The sequence below is a fragment of the Podarcis melisellensis genome (assembly GCF_964234715.1).
Source record: "Podarcis melisellensis genome assembly, chromosome: 11".
NCBI classification, from domain to species: domain Eukaryota; kingdom Metazoa; phylum Chordata; class Lepidosauria; order Squamata; family Lacertidae; genus Podarcis; species Podarcis melisellensis.
This window is the reverse complement of record NC_138543.1, coordinates 20,948,855-20,975,249: the sequence shown is the minus strand read 5'-3', so window position 1 is coordinate 20,975,249 and position 26,395 is coordinate 20,948,855. Positions and strand designations below refer to the sequence as shown.

The window sequence follows — 26,395 nt, the reverse complement described above, 5'->3', positions numbered from 1 at the left end:
TTTCGTTTCTTTCTTTCTTTCTTTCTTTCTTTCTTTCTTTCTTTCTTTCTTTCTTTCTTTCTGCATTCCTATCATGCATGCAAGAAATCTCTATCGGGCTTCTCTGTCGTTTTCACTGTTATAAATGATGCATGGTATCATGGGTATTTACACGCACACACATGCAGGCTCTTTTAAAAAAATGACAAAATATTTTAATATCACTGAAGTATTTAAAAACACATGTGGATCCAATGATAAACAAACAAAGACCTGTTTTCCAATATGCTTGTCTATAAACTGATGTCCTCCTCTCACTCTAATATAATTAGTAGCAATATTTTTGTTTCATATGGCAATCATAAATGAATGAGGCTTTGCCGCTCTTGCAGTTTGCTGCTACTTTCAGTCTTGCAGTACAAAGCAGACTAATGCTAAATTCTACAACACATTTTCCCACTCTTCATGGTTGTCTAATTTGTTTAAAGTGGAACTGCCCAACTGAATAAACGAAAAACTAGATTGTTCCAGTCCAAAAACATAAACCTGAGCAATACACCAGTATATTGGAGTATATCTCCAATATTATCCACCACTGTCTGCAATGCGCTAACATCCTTTTTCCAAATAATCTTTCATATATAAGCACACAGAACTCTGATTTACAAGATTACCACAGAGATACTGAATTCATTTGGGGCACCAAGCCACAATTGAAACTACTGTATGGTCAACTGCTTTTCTGTAGTGTTTTTTTTGTAGATGAACTTTTTAAATGGAAGATTTAACTATCATAAGCAGCAGCAGTTCCAGAAAAGATGGAAAGTTTGGTTATTTTAGCCTAGCACCTTCCTCTTCATGTTAGAGCCATTTCCAAAATTATGGCCACCTTACATGTTTATAATTACACTCTTCCATGGATTTCTCTTTAAATATCTGATCATCCTTCTACCATTACACTTTCACACAGTAATTATAGGTGATTTACAATTTTACCATTTCAAAAGTCCCAGGTCTTTGTTTCAGTGGTCAATGTGTTGCAGTTAACAATATGAGGAAGGAAAGGCTATGTTGATGAGAATCAATGAATTCTTGCAAATGTAGAGCCCTTGCTTGGAACAGGGTAGAATAAAAATTAATTCCAGGCATGAAAGACATGAATAAACTTTAGTTTCTGGGATAGGGATAAGAGGTGCTCACAATGAAGGAAAGGTACTTGGAAAATCTCAAGAGCTAACAAAAAGACAAAGCAAAATATAGGGTAAGAAAAAGACACCAGGCCTGGGATATTGGTACAACAGCAGGACTGTATTGTCTTTTAATACTCTTAAAGTTGCAATGCATTCTATGCAACAATGCAGCTGTATTATTGTACTGAACTAGAAGGCCTAACCTTAACCCCCAGAGCTGTGGTAGCATTTGCTCCACAGACTGAGACAGCTGCATAAAGCCGAAATCAAATCTTTGAGCGATGAGAGATCCATGGCAGGTCAGGACGGTGCAAGTCATTACACGATTCAGCTGTATCTAGAAAGCCACCCAATAGTTTCTACAGCTTTCATTGCATTTTAAGCCAAGAAAGAAGATTTGGGACGCTAACAGTTAATTCATTGTTGTTATCTTAAAGCTTGCACTTTCGTCATTTTTGACCGAGGGACCCCCCAAAGCCTCACTGAGGCACAGTTTTTCTCTTGATAGTACAGACGACGTACTGTTCAAATATATCAGTGGGCAGATGAGAATGATTAAGAAACCTGATATGTAGATGTTGGGTCTGACAAAGAGAGCATTTCAAAGCAAAACTAGCACCAAACCAAAACAATATGTCAAGAACCTAGGTCAGCTGTATAATCACTCCAAGCTATTTCCTCACTCTTGTGTCACAGCAGTGATGTTCCTGGGCAGTTATTTCCCAATATTACATTCCTGGACCTATTGTTCCAATACACGAAACTAGCTATTGCAACAATACCTTAGGACACTGTTTCTGAAACTTGTGTCACCAGCTGATCTCATCATCCCTGACCACTGGTCTTGCTAGCTAGTGATGATGAAGTTATAGTCCAGAAACAGCTAGAGACACAAGTTTGGGAAACCCTGCCTTAGGATAAAAGTGCAACATCATACACCTTCTATATCATCACAGTATGCATAGCCACAACATGTCTAGTTGCTGTTTCTTTTCTGGGAGAATTGCGTATCTCCAAAAATCTCCAGTTGTGTAATGCTTCCTGGCAAAACAGTCCTTTGGAGGTTAATGAATGCTCTTTTTGATTATGCATTGCCTAACTTTTCCAGCAGAGCTGTGAGGAACAAGCAACACTCCATTAGCATGGGATTCCCAGATGTCTATTATTTGGCAATTTGATGATCTTGACATGTTTGCTCACTTGATACTGTAGCTTCCATTGCTTATAAGCTCCTAAATTCCATTTTGTAAAGAGGTTGGTGCTATTGTGTAATGGGCACAAGTGTTGTCACATACAGGAAGCAAATTTGTGAATTCTGACCATATTACAACTCAAAACTACTTGAAATTCATAAAACTGAACTGCTGTTAAATTTGTTCCATACTCAGCTCTGGTGTTGTAGTAATTCCTGTTCAGCCTGATCCAGAAGTGATAATTTTATTTTTTCCTTGCTGCGAATGGGCTGCTCTGTTAGCAAATGCCTCCTTGGCTGGCTTTTTATAAGCTGTTTCAGAAATTGACAAAGGTTGCACATAACCCTGGGACAAACCATGGTTTAGCATGAATGAGAAGACTGACCTCTGCCCGGGTCCTGCTGCCAGCACACTACTGAAGTACTCTAACTTTATTTTAATATGAGTGTTGTTTTTAAAGGGTATCAGCTCATCCCCACCTTTTACAAGAGAAATTACCTAGATAATTTGTTACACACTTCATGTGAAACCCTTTTCATGTGTGAAACCCTTTCCAGCAAAGTGTGTAACAAATTATCTAGGCAGACTCTCTTGTAAAATGAGAAGCGAGAATCTTGAGTGGGTCAAGCAAGTCTTCAAGAAGTTATTCCCCCATAGCTGATGTTTATTTTATTTTTTGGGTGCCCAAGCTGGACCTAAAAATGTAACAATGGAAATTAAGAAACCAGCCCTTGCCAGCAAATTAAAATCCAGTAATGGCTTGGAATGAGTGCTTTATTATGATGCAAATGAAGCCTGGTTAAAAAGCAGTACAAAAGGGCTAGCAAATCCTATGACAGATAATTTAACCCTGCATTCCTCTTCAAGTCTGCAAACCAACGATGCACAACAAATAAAAATCAGTGTTGCTAATGTGAGACAAATATCTTGAATTGTTTACTGGGTTGTTTTTTTGCTCACGACACACATCCCTTTGCACTAAATTGTGCTCTTTTCACTGATGTAAAAAGTGGTGGACCACATCTACAGGAAGTATACCGTACATACAATGCTTGAGTCAGAACAAAAACATTGGGTGGTATTCACTGTAGGACTATGGACAAGCAGAAATACTTGTGCTGAGGGAGCAAACTCCCCTCTCGCCTCCACAACATGTTTTTCTGGGGGTTCTCCTGACCTTCTGAAGCAGATTGAGAGGAGGTGAAGGGAGAGGTGAAAAAGCCCCATTGTGCTAGTGGGAATCATATCCACTGTCTTTCTTTTCTCTCAAACTAGACTGTATGTCAGCAAAATAAATGTTTGTTTAACTGCTCCTGAGTGGAACTTCATGCCATTCATATTTATTTAGAAAACGTATACCCTGTTCTTCAAATGCATTTGCATCAGTTAGGATGGCTTACAACAAATAAAAACACAATGAATTAAATAAGAGAGTTGAAAAACATTCAGAAATGAGTGTGCACCACAACAAGATATTCTGCCTAGAGAAAAAAAGGGTGGGGAGAACAGGAAAGCTTTAACCAGTTGTTGGAAAACAGTAAGATGGGACCAAATGAATCTCATAGAGTAACGTACTTCTCAACTTGGTCATGGTCAATGAGAAAGCCCATCTCTTGTCCCAGCCAACAGTGACTCAGTCTATGATGGACACAGAAGAAGGCCCTCTCCAATAGATCTTTGGGAGCAGCAGGAAGATACAGGAGGAGACCAGCTCCTTGAGTATCCTGCAACCAAGCCATTTAGGGCTTTAATGATAATCAACATTAAGATTGTGCCCAGAAACAGGTTGGCAACCAGTTGGCAACCCTTGCATATTAGGGGGGGTAATATGATTCCATGAGCTTGTTATGCATTCTGGGCCAACTGAAATATCTGAAGACTTTTCAAAAGTAGTCCATGCAGAGTGCATTCCTCTAATGTAAGTAAGGCGCATGTTTCTGGGTCTTTTCAGGAATGGGTGCTGGTGGCACAGGAGCCTAAGGTGAGCAGAGTTATTCCAGGCCACAGCCTCTATCTGGACATCCAGAGAGGTGTTCCTTTTACCCACTGAACAGCCTCAAACAAACTACCAATTTTCACTGTTTGACTGTTAAAGCCTCACTTATTTGACAGCTATCTTACAACAGTGCCTTTTATCTTTTTACCGATTAAATTGTTTGAAGCCTTGAGAGCAAATACCATTTCAGCGGCTGAACAATCACTTACCTGTGCCTTTGCCAATTTCTTTTCCAACGAATCCCTTTCTCGTTCGGTTTGCTGTAGGCGTTTGTTAAGTTCCACTATGTCTCCTTTCAGAGATGCCAGTGCTGCTAAGTGGAGCTGTAACACAAAAACAAAGTGCAGCTAAAATTAAACGTAATCTACAAAATGCACCACTTCCTTATATGTATTCTGGAGCAGTATTGGTGATACAAGTGTCTGAAGCAGGGTGTGATGTTTCACACTTCAGAATTTGTAAATCAAAAAGTAGGACAAGCTATTATATGCTTTCATTTGGGACATTTCCAGCTTTACTGCTGAATACATTTGCTTATCAGAACATACACCATAAAAAACTTAAATGCAATGGAGTCTAATATAATTGGAAGTTCCAGTGCATTACACTTTTAGTGTGACTTTAAATGCAGAATTCTACGTTACCGAAGACTTCATATACTTTGGATCACTTTTATGCCATTTAGGTCTCCCAGCAGTCTGTTGTCTGAAGAATTCTTCTTCAAAACCTCATCTTCAGCTGACACAACTAGAGCTAACCATATCAGACTGTTCTAACTCACTTATCTTCCACTTTCTCTCTCCCCCTTTTAAACCCTCTTCTTATGTAAGAATCTTTCAATCTCTTGTGCTTGTGAAAATTGAATAGTCACCTCAGAGTACCCTTGAATTATTATTTTTGGTTGCATGCTAAGAGTGCTACTTAAATGGTATGAAAAATACATATACCGTATTTTTCGCTCTATAACACGCACCAGACCATAACACGCACGTAGTTTTTAGAGGAGGAAAACAAGAAAAAAAATATTCTAAACGAAATAGTGGATATATGATTTTTGTGGTTCATGCTGTGGCCACAGACATGTGATCTGACATTGAGTTTGGAGTAGCCCAATGCAAAAATCCTGAGGATCCATGTGGATCCATGCTTTGTAACCACGGAGGAGGGAAGGAAGGCGAACCATGGATCCTCTGCTGAAGACTGCAGCAGATCCCCCCCGCCACCCGCAGGCATTCGCTCCATAACACGCACAGACATTTCCCCTTACTTTCTAGGAGGAAAAAAGTGAGTGTTATGGTGCAAAAAATACGGTATATAAATGTCTGGATAAAGCAGTTCTCCACAAAACATGGAACAAAGCCATAATCTTAACCCTTATCCATTTAGCTTGAATACCCAATGCTCTCTTAATCTGAACCTAACATACACATCACTTCCTATTTTTTAAAGGTTCTGTCCGAAGCATATAAACTCTGGCCTTTTTCTGAGTTTATTTCAAATTAATTCTGACTTTTCAGCATTCTGTTAGGATATGAAATGCCTATTCTATCCTTCAGTATATTATTTTGCTAGCTGCAAGCATTTGCACAACACTCCATGCAGACTCAAGAGCAAAAGCCTTGCTCACGTCACACCAGCTTGACCGGACCATCAACCAGACATGGCCATCAGCTTTGGCTTGGTCAACCACAATTACCATTTATAAGACTTAACATATTCTTTCCATCCTTAAAATATTTGGTATTTGGGTGCACGTGAGGATTATATGAATGAACCAAAATACTATCATAGAGAAAAATAATATTAGTCATAGCACAGAGTTTTAGCTATAAACTTGCAACTTTGGTCAGTTTACAGATATAAAAACTCGAGGGAAACACACATTTCCCTCCACAGCTTCAAAATTGCCAGGAATTTTATATCTCTAGTACAGACTCTTATACTAGAGCCCACATTCCCAGCATGTTTAGTTCTGTCTCAGAGACGTTTACACTGGCTTGGACCTATCCACAGAACGGAAGATGGCTGGATTCTGAAGGATGTGTTCTATGGGGAGCTGGCTTCAGCTACCAGGCCCATTGGCATACCAACTCTGCATTACAAAGATAAACCCCACGGCGTGGGAATCCCTTGCAGATGACAGTAGCCCCTGGAGACAGTCAGGTTGTGAATCCACAGCCGTGACCAGAGGAGAAATGATGGCTGGGAGGAGCACAACTGGATGCCTTAAACTGCCCCAGCTGCACCAAAACATGTCTCTCCCATATCGGTCTCTACGATTTTCCAACGGTTTGGCTTGACCCCCAAGGAGCACTCCTCTACCGTCTCTTCCGAAACAGATGGATGCCAACAAGTACGGACTCTACTGATACTGTCCACATGTAAAAATAGATACCTCAATCCAAAAGCTCCCAAACAGAGGACATACATGTTTTATCTGAGGGGAATTGTGTCCCGTCAGACACAGAAGAGCTCTCTCTGGCTAGCTAGTAATAAAACTTAACTACAGGTTGCATGACTTGCATGAAGCTGCTACAATTAGCTTTTAATGAGCTGCGTTTTCAAGCTATGCCCTCCGCCATCCTAGATGGACGATTTAACAGGGTACCATATGAAGACAGGCTCTGCATATGTGGGCAACCGCAGGTGAAAGCCATCTTGCGCTATTTACTATATTGCCCACTATGCATTGGACTTAGGAGGTGGTGTCTCACCTTACTGTCCATACAGGAAAAATGTCTCTCCCTGGCAGATGTAAACACTAATAAAGTCTCCCTTTTTGCTCTGGCAGCCAAAACGATTAGAAAGGAGACCTTGAACAACATATCAGTGTAAGGGAGACACAGAGATCTAAATAAAGACGATTATTTGTGGTGTGACACCTCTTTTGCTTGTATTCATTTTTTTATTCAGATTTGTCACAGCCAATGGCTAGTACAATAAAGTTATTTGGATTGGTTTGGACTAGCTAGTAGTCTTGTATACCTCTAATCCAGTTTATTACCACATAAAGGCTCTGCTACTCGTAAGATTTTTTCCCCCATCAGATCTACCTGTCTCATCTGATATTATTTATCCATTCTGCCTGTTCACATAGTCTGCATAGTCTCTGTAGGCACTCAGTTCCCATTTACTCACTGCATGCTGCTTCTGAATCTGACTCTAACTATATAAATGGCCCAGATTTGACCGATGTGTCAGTCTTACCTGTCCATTGGCAGAGGTTCTAACAAAATATAACACAAAGTACTGTGTCTCCCGGAAGAAACATGAACTTTTTAACTGTGGGGCAGAAGAATAAGAATAACCTGTGCTCCTATGCCCTGGAATATGTACAACTCAGATCTGGCATCACAACCAACACCACCATATATTACTTATAGCTATGTTTCTACAAGAATGACAAAGGAAATACAAAGAGGAAAATATAAAATAATCCAATTCTTCTCTTTGTATTCATGAACTAAATCTAAAACCATTTTCTCTCAGGAAACAACATTTACTGAATAGTATAACAAGGGCATGTTTTGTTTAGCTGTCAAGCTACTGGTTTCTAAGATAAATATATCTTGCAAATCTCCCATGCCACACAGCTTCTAAGTCATGGTGAATGATGATACTTGCATTTTTTAAAAACCATTATCTGTTTGAATTGAATTTAATGACAAAACCAACCAGCGACCTGAATACCAATTTCAATGTATGTGGTAGCAAAAACACTGAAATTACTGTGTTGCATAGAAAGTTAGCAGAAGTAGTAGCACATTTGGCAACATTTCTGTGGGCTTAACCAGCATTGTGAAAAGGTCAGTTTTGATTTCAAGACGGGGAGGGGGGGGATTCACAAATCTGAGTTACATTTTCTGCAGGCAAAGTGGATGTCCTAAAAGACCCGTATTGCTGCATTGTTCAAAATTGGATTTCATGATAGAATTTGTTGGGTAACTTCAAATATCGCAGAAGCAAGGTAGGACTGAAGCAGTCAGTCAGCCTGGGAAATAATGGCATCTGAAATATTTTGTTGAGATGACGTCTTCCCTCAACTTTAAAATAAAGTCTAAGAAATATAGGGCAACCACAGTAAAAACAGGACCACAAAGTCGGTTAGCATAGTACCTATATATAGAGATCAAAAGCATAGTAATTACAAATGGCAAAAGTGTGCATTTGACTTAGACTCGCAAAGGACACACACAATCCTCTATACACACAAGTTGCTTAGCTTGTATGTCAGCCTCACAGAATTGCTCAACTGATCTCAGAACCCCTGTAAAGTTTCAATGCGTTAGTATTTCACAAGACTAAATGCAAGGCAGTCAAGCAGAAAGAGCAAAAATACTGTAAGCGCCACAGATTTCTACAGCAGCATGTCTTTATTAGCCAGAGGGTCTTTTAGCAGTGGTGGTAATTGTTAATGACAGAATAACCTTCAATGTTAGTCCATGGCTATTCATTTTAAAGTTTTTTTGTTGCACACCTTAAAGACTAGCTTATTTGAAGAGCCTGAGTTTCCATAGTCTACATTCCATTTCATCAAATGCTGCAACAGATTTCAAAACCAGCATTTAATATATTATTATTTCAGTTTAAAAGAAAAATACTCTGTGGAATCTTTATCCTAAAGCAGAATTTCATTTCTTCAATCAGGTTTTACCATGAGAAAGCAAATAACAGGCAATTAAATTTTGTTATCATTTGCTATCCTGTCAGCTCACCATCCATCTACCTGAACCAGGGGTGAGCAACCTTTTTCAGCTGTGGGCTGGATCCACCGTCCCTCAGACCATGCATGTGGTGGGCCGGACTATATATTTTTTAAAAAAATATGAACAAATTCCTATACCCCACAAATAACCCAGAGATGCATTTTAAATAAAAGGACACATTCTACTCATGTAAAAAACACACTGATTCCCGGACCGTCCGTGGGCTGGATTGAGAAGGTGATTGGGCCGCATCCGGCCCATGGGCCTTAGGCTGCCTACCCCTGACCTGAGCTAACTTTGGAAGTAATATTCCTGGGTGTTTTTTATTGCCAGACTTCTTTGCATTTTTAAACAGGAACTGGTCTAGTCTATGTTGACTACTAATATATACAGTTAACAAGATATATCAATGCCCACAAGCGGTCAAAATTGGTGGAATCTTCTGGTAGTGAATTCCTTAATTTACCGGTAACTAAGTGCTGTGTGAAGAAATGCTGCTTCTTCCCCTATCCTGCAAACAGCACCATTCAACTTCATTGGATAACTCATGAGTTCCAGTATTATAAAAGGGTTCGCTATCTCCTCTTTTGGCACACAGTGCATAATTTTATTACAACTCTGTCATGTTCCTCTTTCTTCTAAACTAAAAAGCTCCAAATTTTGTAACCTTTCTTTGTAGAGAAGTTGCTCCTCCTACCTCTATGATATTCTTAGCCAGGTATGGCTAGAATTGTACACAGCATTTCAAATACGGATGAGCCAGAGAGTCATTATGATATTGTCAGCTTAATCCCTATCATGGTGATTCCTAACAAGGAATTTGCCTTTTTCACAGCTGCTGCTAAGTGCATAATGAATAGTATCACTCCATGACTACTTTTGCAAATTGGTCTTTTCTTTTGGGGGGGGGGAGAGAGAATAACAGAAAGCACCAGATCCTTGTTCGGATAATACCATTCCTTTTGAGATTCGATCTATCAGGACTTTGTTCTTTAGTGACAGTAAGACAGGTATCAGCTCTGAAAATGTAGAGGAAAACCTGTGCTTCTACTACTGTTCCACAAAGGCGTCATGATGTTTCTGGTGTCTGTGCTCAGTTTCAATTTCAGCAGTCGACCTTCCCCCCACCCCAAATGATGGCTCTATTGCAAAGAGACACATTTCTTTAAAGTGATTGATCTATACATTAATAGTTTGCTCAGACACTTTCTCTCTCTCAATTTTGTACCTTTTTTTTAAAGCTAATATTACACAAAGACACATTTTTATGACACAAGTGATGAAATGAATGTAATCAAAGTCCATTTCAGCAAATACACCGACAAGATGGGAATGGGAAACCTAAAGGGTAAGCCATCTTCTAGAATTAGTGACTTGACAACTCAGAATTCCCCAAGACAGTCTTGCTGTTTGATTCCTAAAAGCATGAACCTGGAATGCTGCAACCAATTGGCCCTTTTAAGCATCCATCTGAGAAAAAGCAAGAATTGCTTTTAAAAGGCATCATTACATTGCTGGTGATTTCCGGGAAGGGGGGGGGGAGCAGAGGACTTCACTAAACTGTTACCTTTGTGAGAATCTAGGATAAAAAGGTAGAAACACCAACAGATTCAAGATACAGCTCGCCCCCTGTAGCTGAACGAACTAAAGTAGCTACCATCGGATTCGTTCCACGTATATGCGTTAGAATAGCTATATAGAAGATGTAGAAGGAATCATTTGAACCCAAGTCTAAGATACTTGATCAGCATGCATCTTACAAGACATTTTGAAACGCACCTAAATTCTTGAAGTGCAGGAATGATCAATCAATGCAGAAAGTCTCTAACGCTGCAAACGCGCAGGCCCTCCTTCCTGCCTATCACAGCTAGAAAATTCAAGTTCTACAGTAAAAATGATCTATGTAGATTCACTTATGTGTACCTGTAGACACTGCCTCTCATCCTAACATACCTCACAGAACTGTTGTACGGATAAAAGAGGCAGACCTACATGTACGTTCCTGAGCTTCTTGGAGAAAAAGTGTTATATAAATGCAATAAAATAAATACAGTCGTACCTCAGAAGTCGAATGCCTCGTGAGAAGAACATTTTGGCTCCAGAACTCCACAAACCTGGAAGTGATTGTTCCAGTTTCCTGCAGCCAATCAGAAGCTGCGCCTTGGTTTCCAAACATTTTGGAAGTTGAACGGACTTCCGGAGTGGATTCCGTTTGATTCCCGAAGTATGACTATAAATGCACTAGTGAGTCTTGTTCTTGGCATGACAGCTTAAGTCCAGCAAGACCCTGGCAAGGCCCCCTGGCCAGCTTAGCCATCTGAGGCCCAGGACAAATGTACCTAGATGCCCAACAACCTGTGCAGGTCTGCATGCATTGTTATGTTCTGCTTCCATAATTCAGGCTGCAGTGATTTTTTCAGGAGGATGGATAGCCTTGTGGCTTAATCTCAAAATGGCAAATTCCAATCCAGAAATTGTGTGTGCATACATGACAAGACTACCAAATTACTCAACCCCGCATCTGAAAGTGCATGTAGTTGCATTTGCTCACATAAACTCCTTGCTGTTTTTTCATTCCTCTCCTCCTCCACACCAATCCACTCTTTCTCCCATTATCAAAATTTGTAAGCGTCTCTTATACTAGAATAAAGCATCATGCATTATGACTACACAATACCGATAGAAAAGTTTTGGTAGGAGCATACAAAGAATACACACAAAACAGAGATGCAAAAACTAGGTTTGCTGCTCCAGTACAAATGTTTTGCAGTATGTTGCAGAAAGTTCATACGTTTTCAGTAAAAACAAGTTGCAAGAACTGATCTGTCTGGATGCACAGAACATACTTCTCCCCAAAAGCAAGCCGAGTCCAATGTTCTCACACCCTCTTTACTCCTAAGTAGAAACAAATGGGTGAAGACCAAATAACACAAACCTCTGGGCAATAGTCTGCCCTTGTAATGGTATCAAAATTAAAAATTGATTTCCTCCTTACGGCTTGCTGAGTCTTTCTGATCTGATCACAGTACTCTTACCAAAAGCCAACAGAGAAAATGAGAGCCAGACACTCATACCAATGTTCTAAAAGCATTTGATTCAAGTAGAACCCATACTGACCTCAAAAGAACTTCTGGCTTCGGGAATGGATTGCACGGCAGCCTCAGTCAAGGGCTGTGCTGAACAGCCAGCTCTTTCCTTCCATCCCTGCTCAACCCTGCACTCCACCCAGTCTAAACAGCACCGTGACAAAACAGAAATGCAACAAACACCCTGCGCTAATTTGTTTTCCCCACAGAACAGGTTTTCAAGATTGCAACAACCGCTGGATCAAGAAGCTTCTCCAATGTTTTAGAAGTAGTAAAAAATATAATGGAGTCAAGCGACACACTCTCTCTCAGACTACTGCAGCCACCGTGTCCAAATACATTTTTTTAGAGGGAAAAAGACTGGTGGATAGATAGGTGGAGCAACTGCAGACCCTTAGGACTGGTCTGGAAGCTGCAGCTGGTGCAAAACAATGCAGTCAAGTTGCTGAGCGAACAGAACTGGCCACTGATCAGCTATCTGCTCACATTCAAGGTCTTGTTAACATTTAAAGCCCTGAACAACTTAGAACCAGGTTACTTGAAAGACCACTTGGCTCCTGTGGATCTGGGGAAATTTTACTCATGGCACTGCATTGTACAGAATATCACAGCACAGTGACCCAAGAATGGAGATTTTCTACTGTAGCTCCCGTTCTGCTGAACGCCCTTCTCTCTGCCATACATGAAGCAGCAACCACCAGCTGCCTCAGATGCCTTCTAAGACATCTTACCTTCTAAGCCTTATGAGGAACAGTTGAAGGAGATGGGTATGTTTAGCCTAGAGAAAGATGAGACTGAGATATGATAGCCATCTTCAAATATCTAAAGGGCTGTCACATGGAAGAGGGAACAAGCTTGTTTTCTCCTGCTCTAGACAGCGGGACTCGAACCAATGGCTTCAAGTTATAAGAAAGGAGACTCTGACTAAACATCTGGAAGAACTTTCTGACAGCAAGAGATGTTCAACAGTGGAACCATCTCCCTCGGGAGACTTGTGGATTCTCCTTCCTTGGAGGTTTTTAAGCAGAGGTTGGATGACCATCTGTCATGGATGGTTTAGCTGTGATTCCTGCATTGCAGGAGGTTGGACTACATGACCCTTGGGAACCCTTCCAACTGTACAATTCTATGATTCTAAGAGGCATCGTTCTGTCCAGGAGCTCCCCAATTCCCTTTTTTTGTGTGTGTGAATCCCCAAATATGCTTTTTATTTGCTTTTGTATGTTTTTATACTGTTTTGTTGTCAGGATTTTAAAAAACATTTTAATGAATATTGTTTTTACATTGTACATAGCATACACCTCTTAGGTATTTTCAAAATATTAAGCAGTTTAGAGGCACTTTTAAATAAATACAATAAAATGGGGGGGTAGGCACATTTTCCAAACAACCCTTTTTTTAAAGAGTCAAAAGAACAGGCATCCTATACTTGAAACTAGGTTTTCCAAACACCAGGTTTTACAGTGATTTTTAACATGATGTCAACAATAAAAAATACAGCAGAATGTGCATTGCAGGGTACAGAATCTTGTTTGTTTTTTCAGCTCGTAACTAGCAATGCGAAATGAAATTGTGGACCAAAGTCCAAAACATATATACATTTCCAGTAGTTAGGTGCAAGTGGGGTGGAGGTCAGAGAAGGAAGGGGCCTGAGGTACGTCATTCACATCTGATTGGCTCATTTGTTTTTATAAAATAAACTTTTGAAATGGGAAATTTCTTTTCTGAAGTGCTATTCAGCACTTCATATATTTGACCTATATGAGCCAAATATTTGACCTATATGAGCCAAATATTCACTGCAACTGGGCAACTAAGAGAACTGCACAGAACAGTCATTTCTCGTGACAATTCATAATTTAGGATGTAGGTCACATAAAGGGGCAGAGTCAACGCAGGAGCAGATGGAATTGTGTAATAAGCCTGTTCACAAGCTAGTAACTTCCGAGTCACTCCAGAGCAGGTTTCAGTGTGTCAGCGAAATAAAGTTAAATCATTCAGAAGCACATACAATATTTATACCTTCTGTTCTTCATGCATTGAGAAATACAACTTACTAAGCATCACCTTGAAAATGTACAGCAGAGCTTTCCAAACTGTGTCGTGACACGTTAGTGTGTCGGCTGCAGTGTGTGGGTGTGCCGCATGAGCGCTCACCACGCTCTTATAAGGGGTTAGTTTAACCTCTGGTTTACTAGTAAAACTGAATTTTTAGGATGCACATCTAAGAAGTGTGCCACTAACATGAAAAGTTTAGAAAGCTCTGGTGTACAGGCTTAAAATAGTATGGAAGTTGTGTTGCTGCTGCTGCGTTTGCATCCAGAAAACACCTCCTGAGTCCTGTTCCAAAAGATTAAGCCTTCTTCCCCCATTCCATAACCTTATTTGAGTAAGTATCATTGCTTCCTTACTGAACAAAACTCCTCCCTGCCCAAGGATAGGCGAAATCAACATGCAACTTTAATTGGCTTTCATACTATTGTTATGCTGTACTATAACAAGACAATTAAGAAACTCTGCATTATTATGGTGCCAATATCAATTGTCACTATAAGTAAAGGCTGGCTCACACCATAAGGTTCTTATCCATGCAAGCAGGAAATTCTAGCCATCCATGCAATGTCTGTGACAGATGTACTACTGGGGTTGGGGAGAAGAAGTATTCCACAAAGTGCAGAAAATACAGCCAGGCCATGTCTATCACTACAACACAAAATCACATTTTCTTCTACTCCCGTCACGGCCTTTAACAGGACCAACACTCAAACTGTGTTTTTTTTCTTTGCCTATAATCATCCTAAGGAAATTCTAACCTGCTTAGATTTCATTGTGTCAGCATAAGAACCAGTAAAGGAAACTGGGAATTCTAGGTCATCCATATCACACACTGGTCCAGGCCCAGTATCACAACGTAACCATGGTTTGCCTTGCAGTTCTGTCCCTCTCATTCTGGTTTATAAAAAACCATAGTCTGCTGTTTGCATCCAATTTAGGCAAATCAGTTTTTTATTTTAATATGATGCCCAACCCCTGCAATAGATCATTTTAAAATTAAAGTATCGTATTTTTCGCCCTATAGGACGCACTTTTCCCCCTCCAAAAATGAAGGGAAAATGTGTGTGCGTCCTATGGGGCGAATGCAGGCTTTCGCTGAAGCCTGGAGAGCGAGAGGGGTCGGTGCGCACCAGGCTTCAGGAAGCACTGCGCAACCCTCGGGAGCCCAGCGGGAAGTTGCGCCAGTCTCCTGAAGGTTGCGCAGAGCTGCCTGCATTCTGAAGCCCGGGGCGCGCTTTAGAGCGCGCCTGCGCTTCGCGCAGCTCTCCGCAAGCCTGGGAAGACCGGCGCGACTTCCCGCTGGGCTCCCTAGGCTTGTGGATAGCAGGTTGTTCTTGGGGCTGGGGTCGGGGGAAGCTCGGGCTTCCCCCGCACCAGCCCCACACCTGGGGGGGGGGAATAATTTCCCCCCCCTTTATTTCACCCCCCAAAAAACTAGGTGCATCCTATGGGGCGGTGCACCCTATGGGGCGAAAAATACGGTATTTTAAAAACTGTTGGCATAAATCAAAGTAATTTTATAATGGCTCTATTCAGGCACCATGCCAAGTTTGTCTGCTTTTGCTTTCTGTCTGGTTCACACTCCAGTCTCTAGAAGCAGTGGCTACAGAGGTCGGGCAACAGTTTTAATGAGGGTAAATCAATTCAGATATGACATCATGGCTTGCAAACGAACTTCAAAACAAGGTTTTTTGATTTGCTGGATTCCTGCAGTACTGTAAGTTGAGATATTGCAATAATTCATAGTTAAGCTTTTTGGTTGAGAGAAAAGGTGAATAGGAGGCAAAACGACAGAAGTGTTTAAAATTATGCACAGCATGGAAGGAGAGGGGTAGAGGTAAGCTTGTCTCCCTAGAACTAGAACTCAGGAACAAACAATGAAGCTGAATGTTGAACGACTGAAGACAGACAAAAAAAGTATGCTGTGCATAGCTGACCTATGTTACTGTATTATTCCATGTATAAGACTTGGTTTTTTTCCTAAAAAAAAATGTCAAAAATTAGGGGGCGTCTTATGTTGTTGTTGTTTAGTCGTTTAGTCATGTCCAACTCTTCGTGACCCCATGGACCAGAGCACGCCAGGCACTCCTGTCTTCCACTGCCTCCCGCAGTTTGGTCAAACTCATGCTGGTAGCTTCTAGAACACTGTCCAACCATCTCGTCCTCTGTCGCCCCCTTCTCCTTGGGCCCTCCATGTTTCCCAACATCACAGTCTTTTCCAGAGAGTCTTCTCTTCTCATGAGGTGGCCAAAGTATTGGAGCCTCAGCTTCAGGATCTGTCCTTCCAGTAAGCACTCAGGGTTGATTTCCTTAAGAATGGATAGGTTTGATCTTCTTGCAGTCCATGGGACTCTCAAGAGTCTTCTCCAGCACCATAATTCAAAAGCATCAATTCTTCGGCGATCAGCCTTCTTTATGGGGCGTCTTATACATGGGGCCATCTCCCCCCATTTTTAAAAATCTGAGCCCCCCCAAAATAGGGGGCATCTTATACATGTGGACATCTTATAGACGGAAAAATACAATAATTGGCCACCAACCTGGATAGTTTTAAGAGAGGATTAGACAAATTCATGGAATAAGGGCATCAATAGCTACCTGGTAGCTATGTTCTTCCTCCACGGCCGGAGCAGTATGCTTCTGAATACCAGTTGTTGCAAACCGCAGGAGAGGAGCACACTCTGGCATTCAGGTCCTGCTTGCAAGCTTCCCATAGACACCTGTCTTGCCACTATGAAAAACTGGATGATTTGGCCTAATCCAGCAGGCTCTTGCATTGCATTGTTCAGAATATCTGAACTGAGCCAATGTTTTGCACAGATTCATATTCAGAATGTAAACCACAAAGAAACGGAAGTTTTCCTTGGAAACCTGGGACTAAGCTCCAAATGAGAAAAGCTTTTCACAGCAGGTGCTGGGTAGGGGGATGACTCCAAGGAGTGGAGAAAGGTAAAATGAACGACCCCAACATATTTCCCCATTTGCTTCTCCAACTTTCTGCCACAGTACATCAAAGTCCTGCATAAGCATCGTTGAAATCCTTATTCACATAACAACAATTTTTGTTTGCTCCTCCAAAATAGTTTTTTTCTGAAGTTGTTCCTGCTGTTGGAAACCTTATTCCCAGAGCAATTTTCCTGTAGATCATTGCTCTGCATTCCCCAAGCTTCTACATGTCACACAAGGGAAACAACTGATCCCATGCATGCCTAGAGCACAGGTCCTTATCCCCCCCCCAGCTAACTATGAATTATACTAATGTTCTTATCGGCAGAAGCAAGTTTTCACATTTGAGTAAGAAGACCAAATGGAGTGGGAAGAATTCTTAATATGAGTGGCTTCTCTGCTTTTGCTCACCATATTCAGTCATTGCATCACCCACAACAATCATTTAATAAGCCAAATATAGTCATGGACCACTTAAGGGTTTAATGGGCCAAAGTAGTAAAAAGATGAAAAAGTCAATGTAAGTCACCACTTGTAAATTATGGGCAGGGTGATATATGTTAGCACATGCCTCTCAACACTGCAAAATGTCTGCATCCTTGCTATGACCTCTCACTACATTAGAAAGAGCCCTTAAGAAACATGGTTATGTGCTCACAGTCATTGACATGGCTGTAAATCCAAGTAATGTTACAGGCACATAAATCTTGAGTTCTGCAGGCTGCCCATATAGGGCCGTAAATCTTAACAAGAGAAGCACACTGCAACACCTCTTTATCTGCTCTTGAGTATTTTGTTCATATGAACTGCTGTGAAAGAAAAACAACCATAAACTGCCCAACTGTGAGGAAATTATTTATTGTCTTACCCTATGAACCTTTCTTCTCCATGTCAATTTATTAACAGGTGTGTCAAGCTGGAAACCTAAAGGTATGCTGCATTCTGTTCTCAGCACTGCAGACGACTGACCGACTGGTTCCTTATATGTTTCTATGTCAGCACAATAAAATCTCATTTAGCCTTCTGGAATCACTGCAGCCCTCAACTTACGAAATCTGACATATCTAGAATCTGGCTGAACAGCAATAGGAAGTAGGCTGACATGCTGACGACACTGTTATGAAGGCTTCTAGAAATAAGAGTCTTACAAATTCGGATTCATTGCTTTACATGTGGCTGGGCTATCCCTGAGTCACATACTGTACAATCCTATTCATGTCTGTCAGGGAACTGCTATCGGAGCCAGAGGCGGAGGGAAGGCTCCAGAGGGATGCCGGAGAGACAGAAAGTCCAGCCAGAAAGGGGTAACCTAGCCAGGAGTGGCAGCAACTTACGCACGAGCAACCCCTAGAACCATTACAATGTCTTTTAAGAAACTTACTCCCAAATGAGCGAGTTTAGGATTGCAAACTTAGCCTACTCCATGTCATTGGAAAGCTGACTGTGGTTAAGAGTTTTTTAAAAATACAAGCTTCTGCTCCCCTTTCACTGGTCCTCAGTATCCTCACCGAACACCCAGATGGATGGTCCCCGGTGAGGAAAGTGCTGTAAGCTCCCTAAATCAGGAATGGAAAACACATAGCCCTCCAGAACTTGTTGGAATACAGTTTCCACAATAGCTGACAATTGGCCACGCTGACTGGTACTGATGGGAATTGCAACTGAAGAGTATATACAGAAGACCAAAGGCCAGTAAAGTGAAACATCAGCACAATACATACATACAAAACCAACTTCCATAATTTGGATTATTCAATAGAGGAGAACATCCAAACAGACATGTGATATGTCTGGATAAGCTTCCTAGAGTAAAACAAACCAACAAAAAGCTTTTAGCTTGCTTCTAAAACAATATAGTGAGGATGTATGGCTAATATGAATAGGCAGGAAGTTTCAAAGCACAGATGTTACCACATTAAAAGACAGGTTCCTCACATATGCAGAATGAACATTATACGGCACTCATACAAGGGCAAGTCCTGCAGACTGAAGGGTTGAGGAGGCACATATGGGGTGACACGATCCTTAAGTTAAAACTGTTAAGAATTCTATATACTAATAGTAAAGACTTGAACTTGGTAACAGCCCATGCAGATGTTTGAGCAAAGGTGAGATGATGTCAGTCACTGTTGTGCAGAATTCTGCACCGACTGCAGTTTCTGGACCAACCAAAAGGAAAGCCCCACACAGAGTTCATTGCATTAATCCAACTTCAAAGTTCCCAATGCCTTAACGACCCCCTGTCCAGGAATGATCACAGCTGTTGCACAAGCCAAAGCTGACAAAAACATTCTCCAGTCCTAAGCCACCAAAGGTACCTGGGCAAACAGTAACAAAGCTGGATCCAGGCACACCTCAAACTGTGTACCTGCTTCTTCAGAGGGACGCAATCCTGCCTAAAAAGGTAAAGGACCCCTGACAGTTAAGTCCAGTCGCAAACGACTCTGGGGTTGTGGCGCTCATCTCACTTTACAGGCCAAGGGAGCTGACGTTTATCTTCCCGCCGGAGCAGTACCTATTTATCTACTTGCACTTCAACGTGCTTTTGAACTGCTAGGTTGGCAGGAGCTGGGACCAAGAAATGGGAGCTCACTCCGTCACAGGGATTCATTCCACCGACGTTCCAATCAGCAAGCCCTAGGCTTGGTGGTTTAGACCACAGTGCCACCTGCATCCCGCAACCCTGCCTAGGGCAGACAATTGGCTAATTTCTCAAGCATGGGAAGCACTCGCCCACAGAGCCTCTCCCTTGCTAGGATTCAGGATCATTTTACTTTCCCTTAACCAGACCACCATTTCATCCAGGCACCAGTTCAGGGCCTGCATGGCCTCTCCTCACCCAGTTGTTTTGGAGAAGTAAAGCTGTGTCCTCAGTATTCTGATGACATCTTGCCCCAAATCTCCTAATGACATCTCACAACAACTTCATGTAAAAGGGAGCTGAAGTACAGCAACTTCTAGAGTCGCCCCGATTCCCCATCCCTGCTCTATTGAATACAAGGAGGGATTCAGTATTAAAACCAATCAATCTTCTGCAAGAAAGGATTATGCTTGAAATTACTAAAATAATTATAAAGAAGTGAATACATGTTACTTCTTAGTCACATCTAGTTAAACTAGCAAGAAGACAAGTTAAACTGTACTTATGCAGAGTAAATAAGTTTATTTTAGTACCTTGTTATCATTTTAGACCACACCCTTGGTCTTATTTTTACAGTGCTAAGGGTCTACTCAAAGTTTAAGTCAGTTGAAGAATCTCTGAATCACAAGCCATTCATACACTTGGCAACTTGAATATTTAACAAGCTGAGCTTTATATAAGGTTTCTATCAGAAGCTCCTAGTTTAGAGATCCATGCTAAAAATGCCTGTGCTGATGGTTTCTTATAAAAATTCCTATTCATGAGAGAGCATTAATCTTACCACTCTAAAAATGGATTTCTTCTTCTTCTTTTTGCACAGACTTTAATGATGTGAGAAAACATTCTTTTTAGAAAAGCCAGTTTGTTTGGGATCCAGAAGTCTCTCCCCCAGTATGAAAGAGTCCATTACTACTCAGAAAGTATAAAACCTCTCATATGGAAACTGTTTGCAGCGAAATATGTAAACATCTTCAGCTACATTTCCTTGCTCTGCCCTGTGAAGTGTAGGTCAAGACTGGAACTTCTAAATAGATAAAAACTGGGAAGGGGGTAGGAGAAAACGAATGTGTGGTGGAATAATCCGCTGGGAATTCTGAAAGCTATAAATGACTTCAAATGCATTGACCAAATGATTGAAAATCGCCATTCCAGTTGACCTCTTGAACATGCATCAGAGCTGCTTTTAGACTTGAGACAAAAAGGGGGAAGAGGAGCAATTGCCTTAGGTCCCAAGTAGTTAGCAGACCTCATTCTAGCAAAAGTATAAATTGAAAACACCAGTTTGACAAAAGGGGAAAAGTAGACAAAGCCAAGGAGGAAAGATCATAGCAGCAGTATGGCCTGGTGTCAGACATCAGAGAAACTTTCTACTGTTGATTTTTTTTTAACACCCACCCACCCTCATTTACTTGGTTCTCCTACAACTGACAGGATACAGCACTTGCAAAGCAATCTGGCAAAAATGAATGAGTAGCTTTTGAAAGATCAAATGAACTGGTATAATCCAAACCGGAGCTGTCAGAGTTTACCACAGTGACATAGTATGGCACAACAGTATAATCAAATTTTTAAAATGCTAAATGAATGGATGATCATCAGTGATTTTCAATTAGATGTTTAGGGCATCAATTCTTCTGCCAATACATTCCCTAAACATTACCTCATTGCATGTGGGGTGGAGGGAAGCATTAACATGACTTTCCTAAAGCAGCAACAAACATTATTTTTTCATTGTTTATGCCACTATTTTTTATAAAGGAGTATGTTTAAAGTGGCAAAATTATTATATTATATATCATTCATTTATATATATATATGGCTGAAAGGTTGAAGCTAGAGCGGGCAAAACACAGCTTTTATTATAGGTAAAATATATTTCCCGCCTACAGATATACAAAATTTGGAGTCTTAGAATTGAAAACATATGTTTCAAGAGATTAAAGGGCTCTAATTCATATGTGTTATATTTTTAAAAGGAGTCCCCAAACGGTTAAAAAACAGTGTGAAACATGAAGCCAAGCTTCTCAACAAAGTGTCTTATTTCAATAAACCTGGCAGATTTTTTAAAAGGTGGGAATTAATTAAATAAGACCTGCATCTACGTTTGAACTAGATACTATCATCAAGGGATACACAAAAGGGTCTGAGTCTCGCAGAGTAAGACAGGGGGTATAAACACAACTGGGAAAGGTTCCAATCTTCAGGACACACAAAAGGTTGCATATTATTCATAATCAAGAAGGTAGAGATGTCAGATGGGAATTGAAATATAGATACAGCTTATCTTAGTTTGAGCTTGTTCACATTTCACGCAGGCCCTGCGGTCATTTCAGAATGCCCTGTTTTCCATTATAAATTAATCATAGGAGCAGCGTAGCCTGTTGTCAGGCACCGTGGAAATGCAGGCTGGCTGACAAACCAAATTCTTCCCATCATTTCAAAACAAAAGCGTATCAGTTTATATTCTTCTCCACAAAGCAGCTACCAAATAAGAAGGAAACATTTACCCCTCTGGGCATTAGGAATAGATCAGGTATAATTTTTGTTTTGTTTTAAACATTTCAGAGCGGCTGTGAAATGTATTTCTGCACACTGAAAAAGGTTGTAAAAGGTTCTTTTCATCTGTTATTGTTTATAAATTTTTAGCAGGGAGTCAAACCATTATCAAAAAGCATGAAGGGTGTTATCCAACCAGGTTTTATTCAGAACAGGCTCATTTAAATTAATGAATGTAACTATGTTGTTGTTGTTGTTTAGTCATTTAGTCCTGTCCAACTACTCGTGACCCCATGAACCAGAGCACGCCAGGCACTCCTGTCTTCCACTGCCTCCTGCAGTTTGGTCAGACTCATGCTGGTAGCTTCGGGAACACTGTCCAACCATCTCATCCTCTGTCGTCCCCTTTTCCTTGTGCCCTCCATCTTTCCCAACATCAGGGTCTTTTCCAGGGAGTCTTCTCTTCAAATGAGGTGGCCAAAGTATTGGAGCCTCAGGTTCTAGATCTGTCCTTCCAGTGAGTACTCAGGGCTGATTTCCTTCAGAATGGAGAGGTTTGATCTTCCTGCAGTCCATGGGACTCTCAAGAGTCTTCTCCAGCACCATAATTCAAAAGCATCAATTCTTCAATGATCAGCCTTCTTTATGGTCCAACTCTCACTTCCATACATCACTATGTTAGGTCCGCTAATTTCAATGCGTTCACTCTTAGTTGAAAACCATTCAAAGGAATTGCAGGGAATGAGATTCAGCATGGCACGAGTAGCATCTGTTTGTGCAACAGAGTTTCACCTTACTTTCCTCCAGTGCTATTTTTCTAGAAGAAGAGGTGCCAGAACTCACCATGAACGTCTCCCTCATTCTCTTAGAATGGTAGCCACCTGAGATGAGCTGGAACTGAGTTCTGGGGAGTTCCCTCCCCTGCATGCTTCCCCAAATCTCTCCAGAAGGGTAGAAGACCCTCTGCAGCAATATTTTTGGGCATACGTGGGACTGGAGGAAAGAGAAGAAGAGAAATGGAAGTCCTGTTGTACAACAGATTGCACAAACCTATGGACATCACTGGATGTGCAAGCTTGTGGACCTCACAAACATGGGCTGCTTGGTTAAATGTTATTCAAAATGCACACCAACCAGTGGTTTCAATCCTGCACGGGAAAGAGCACCTAAGTGGAGAAATGATGGACAGGGAAAGAGTTTTACACCCCCCCCCTTCACAATTCTGGTTGAAACCTACGGCACCTTGAAGGTTTTTAGATGTACATTCAAATATTTTATACATCCAAAAGCACAGTGTGTGAAAAGGCCCTCGGACACACTGTCTAAATTAAGAACATTGTTTAGGTTGTTTCTCATGCAGTATACATTTAGGACAAGAAATAAAACCTTATGCTTTCAGCCCTACGCTGTTAAAAATCATTACCACACAATAGCAGAAAAGTGGAGATGGCCATTCATTTTAGAAACTGATGTGTTTACGTTACCATTATTATCCCCATAAAAAGCAATTCATTTGCGTCTACGTATTAACTCTTGTAGGGCAAAACTATAAACGAAACGGTGGAGAACAAAGGATACAATGTTTTATAAAGATGCTCTTCAATTATCTAGCAGAGACAAAAGGCTAAATGAGATAAGGTTGCAAAACCCCCATGAGGGCCCTGGCAAATAAACGGTTCTTTGCTCAGAAATTAGATGAAGTTTGGAAAAGTGCCAACAGGTATATATATAACTTGGGGGAGGGGGAACCATATGAACTTCAGAGATGCGGAAAGGACAAAACCATTCATTTAAGGTGATGTAGAAGCACACAAGGTCGCTTTGTTATTCCAGTGACCTGTGCATGGTGTAACAGGAGGGTTGGTTAAGCTGGAGCACAGGTGGCGTAAAACTGTCTGAACCTGACCAAACATGGCTGAGGCTGCACCAATGTCCCTACCACATGGCGGTGGTACTTTTGTAAACGCTGTCCTGCAACTCAAGCCCCAAATATCTGAAAGACAGCCTTCTTCCCTACACACCCTCATGGATGCCGAGATCAGCAGAGGGGACCTCTTGGTTGTTCCTCCAAGAGACTCAGGGTGGTGGTTCAGAAGAGGACATTCTCTGTGGGAGCCCCAAAACTGTGAAATTCCTTCCCCACAGAGGTATGTGTGGGACCTTTATAATATAGCTTCTGGAGAATGCTGAAGAGACATTTCTTTACCCAAGCTTTTAACATTTAAGGTGCATATTTTTCAGACTCTCCTTATTTTTGTGGTTGTAAGTTGTTTTAAACTGTTTTTAATATTGTGTTTTAATGTTGTAACCCACCCTTGGACCTTAGGGTGAAGGTGGGAAATTCATCACCATCATTCCCCCATATATGTACAGTTGTACCTCGGGTTAAGTACTTAATTCGTTCCAGAGGTCCGTACTTAACCTGAAACTGTTCTTAACCTGAAGCACCACTTTCGCTAATGGGGGCCTCCTGCTGCTGCTGCACCACCGAAGAACAATTTCTGTTCTCATCCTGAAGTAAAGTTCTTAACCTGAAGCAATATTTCTGGGTTAGCGGAGTCTGTAACCTGAAGCGTATGTAACCTGAAGCGTATGTAACCCGAGGTACCACTGTATATCCTCAGGATTCTATGGAATTCATTTAGGCCCTGCATACAATTTTTGTTTGGGGCAGATATTAGTCTTAGTAATTTCTTTCCTCGCGAACAGCTTTGGACACACTCACTGAGCCGTGCCAAAGGGAAATAGATTTTCAGGGCTTCCCTCCTCCGCTCTGGTGTTAAGGACAATCGTCCCCCCTCCTTTTTACCTTTCAGCCTAAGCATGCAACATGCGAAGAGACACACTCTCAGAGGAACAACAAAGTACACATAAGTCTGGAGTTGCTCTATTAAAAACAAACATTTGTGAATTAATAGGGAAAGCTGTTGTTTTAATTGTCAGGATCCCTTAATTGCCACCGAGCCTTAAATCTGAAATGCTTCAGAGTTAGGAAAAGGCTTCAGAGTGAATCTGTTTGAGGCGGGTGCAAAGGAAAAGCTGTCAGCCCCCTTTAACCTCTGCCAAAAAGAAAAGGGTTATTTACACCTGGTTCCTTCTCTTTTCTATGTCTTGCTTCTTTACCTGATGACAGAGTACCACAATTTTTCTGCCTTTATAGACACATGTATGTCTCTCTTGCCTTGCTCATGAGTTGATTCAATCTGCAGAGGTGCCAAACAGGTGTTCTGGGCCCAGTGAATTGGGGTCTCAGCACCACCTGCAAAAAAAGGCATGAAGTTGCATAAAATCTGCATATGCTTCAAACCATATGCAACTTTATGCATATATGCTTTCTTTCTTTGCAGAAGGGGCAGAGGATCCAAAAATAATTTGGTGGCAGACAGACAATGTCACCGGAAGAAGTTTCTCTCAATTTTATTTCTAGAAAATGCTTAACCTGTTGGATTTCTGCCTGTCTAACAGCTGCTGTTCTCCCCCACCATAAACCCTGCAAAAAAACGCAAGTTTCATAAGCTGTAAACTAATTATGCACCTGTATGTCTTTCATCAATTGATCTTAAGACTAGAAATACTACATTCAGCGCAGTACAAGTGACCAGGTATGATATTTCAGCTAGTAAAATTGGGATTTAGGATGTATAGAAACCAAGGTTCAAGTGCCCATGATAGGATAAATTCAGTTGTGAAAACTATATTATACAGGCTTCCGGTCCTGCCTGACTTAATGGAGGCAGCCCCCATGACAGTGGGGAATCGTTGGTGAACGAAAAACAAGGATGATGGAGGGTAAATCATCCTTGCAAATTCCCCCCAGGTACAGGGAGAATGGGCTTCACTCGCAGTTCGTCTCGGTACCTGGCTCTCGCTCTGGCACGGAATGTGGGAGGCAGGGAGGCGCTGAATGCAAAAGCACTTTGCCTGGCAAAAACCCTCCTACACGGTCATTAAGAAGCAGAGGTTCTCCATTTAATTGGATCTTTGTTACGGAAGGGGGGGGCATGTCTTCTTCACCTTCTTCTTCGCTACAATATATCAATTTATTTCCAATTGTCAATGTCAAAAGGGACTAAAATCTATAAAATTCATAGAAAATCAGCGTGCCAG

The 26,395-nt window shown here is 41.2% G+C and overlaps 1 protein-coding gene across 5 annotated transcripts in view; it reads right to left on the bottom strand.

The window, feature by feature from the left end:
• Nucleotides 1-26,395, bottom strand: part of MCC (MCC regulator of WNT signaling pathway) — a 207,861-nt gene that overhangs the window by 72,462 nt on the left and 109,004 nt on the right. For all 5 annotated transcript variants that reach the window (XR_014172954.1, XM_081930451.1, XM_081930449.1 and 2 more), the window contains one exon: nt 4,568-4,681. Coding sequence is in view for 4 of the 5 variants with exons in the window: in XM_081930451.1 (XP_081786577.1) it covers nt 4,568-4,681 (114 nt within the window). In the remaining variant the exon portion in view is untranslated. The remainder of the gene's footprint in view (nt 1-4,567; nt 4,682-26,395) is intronic.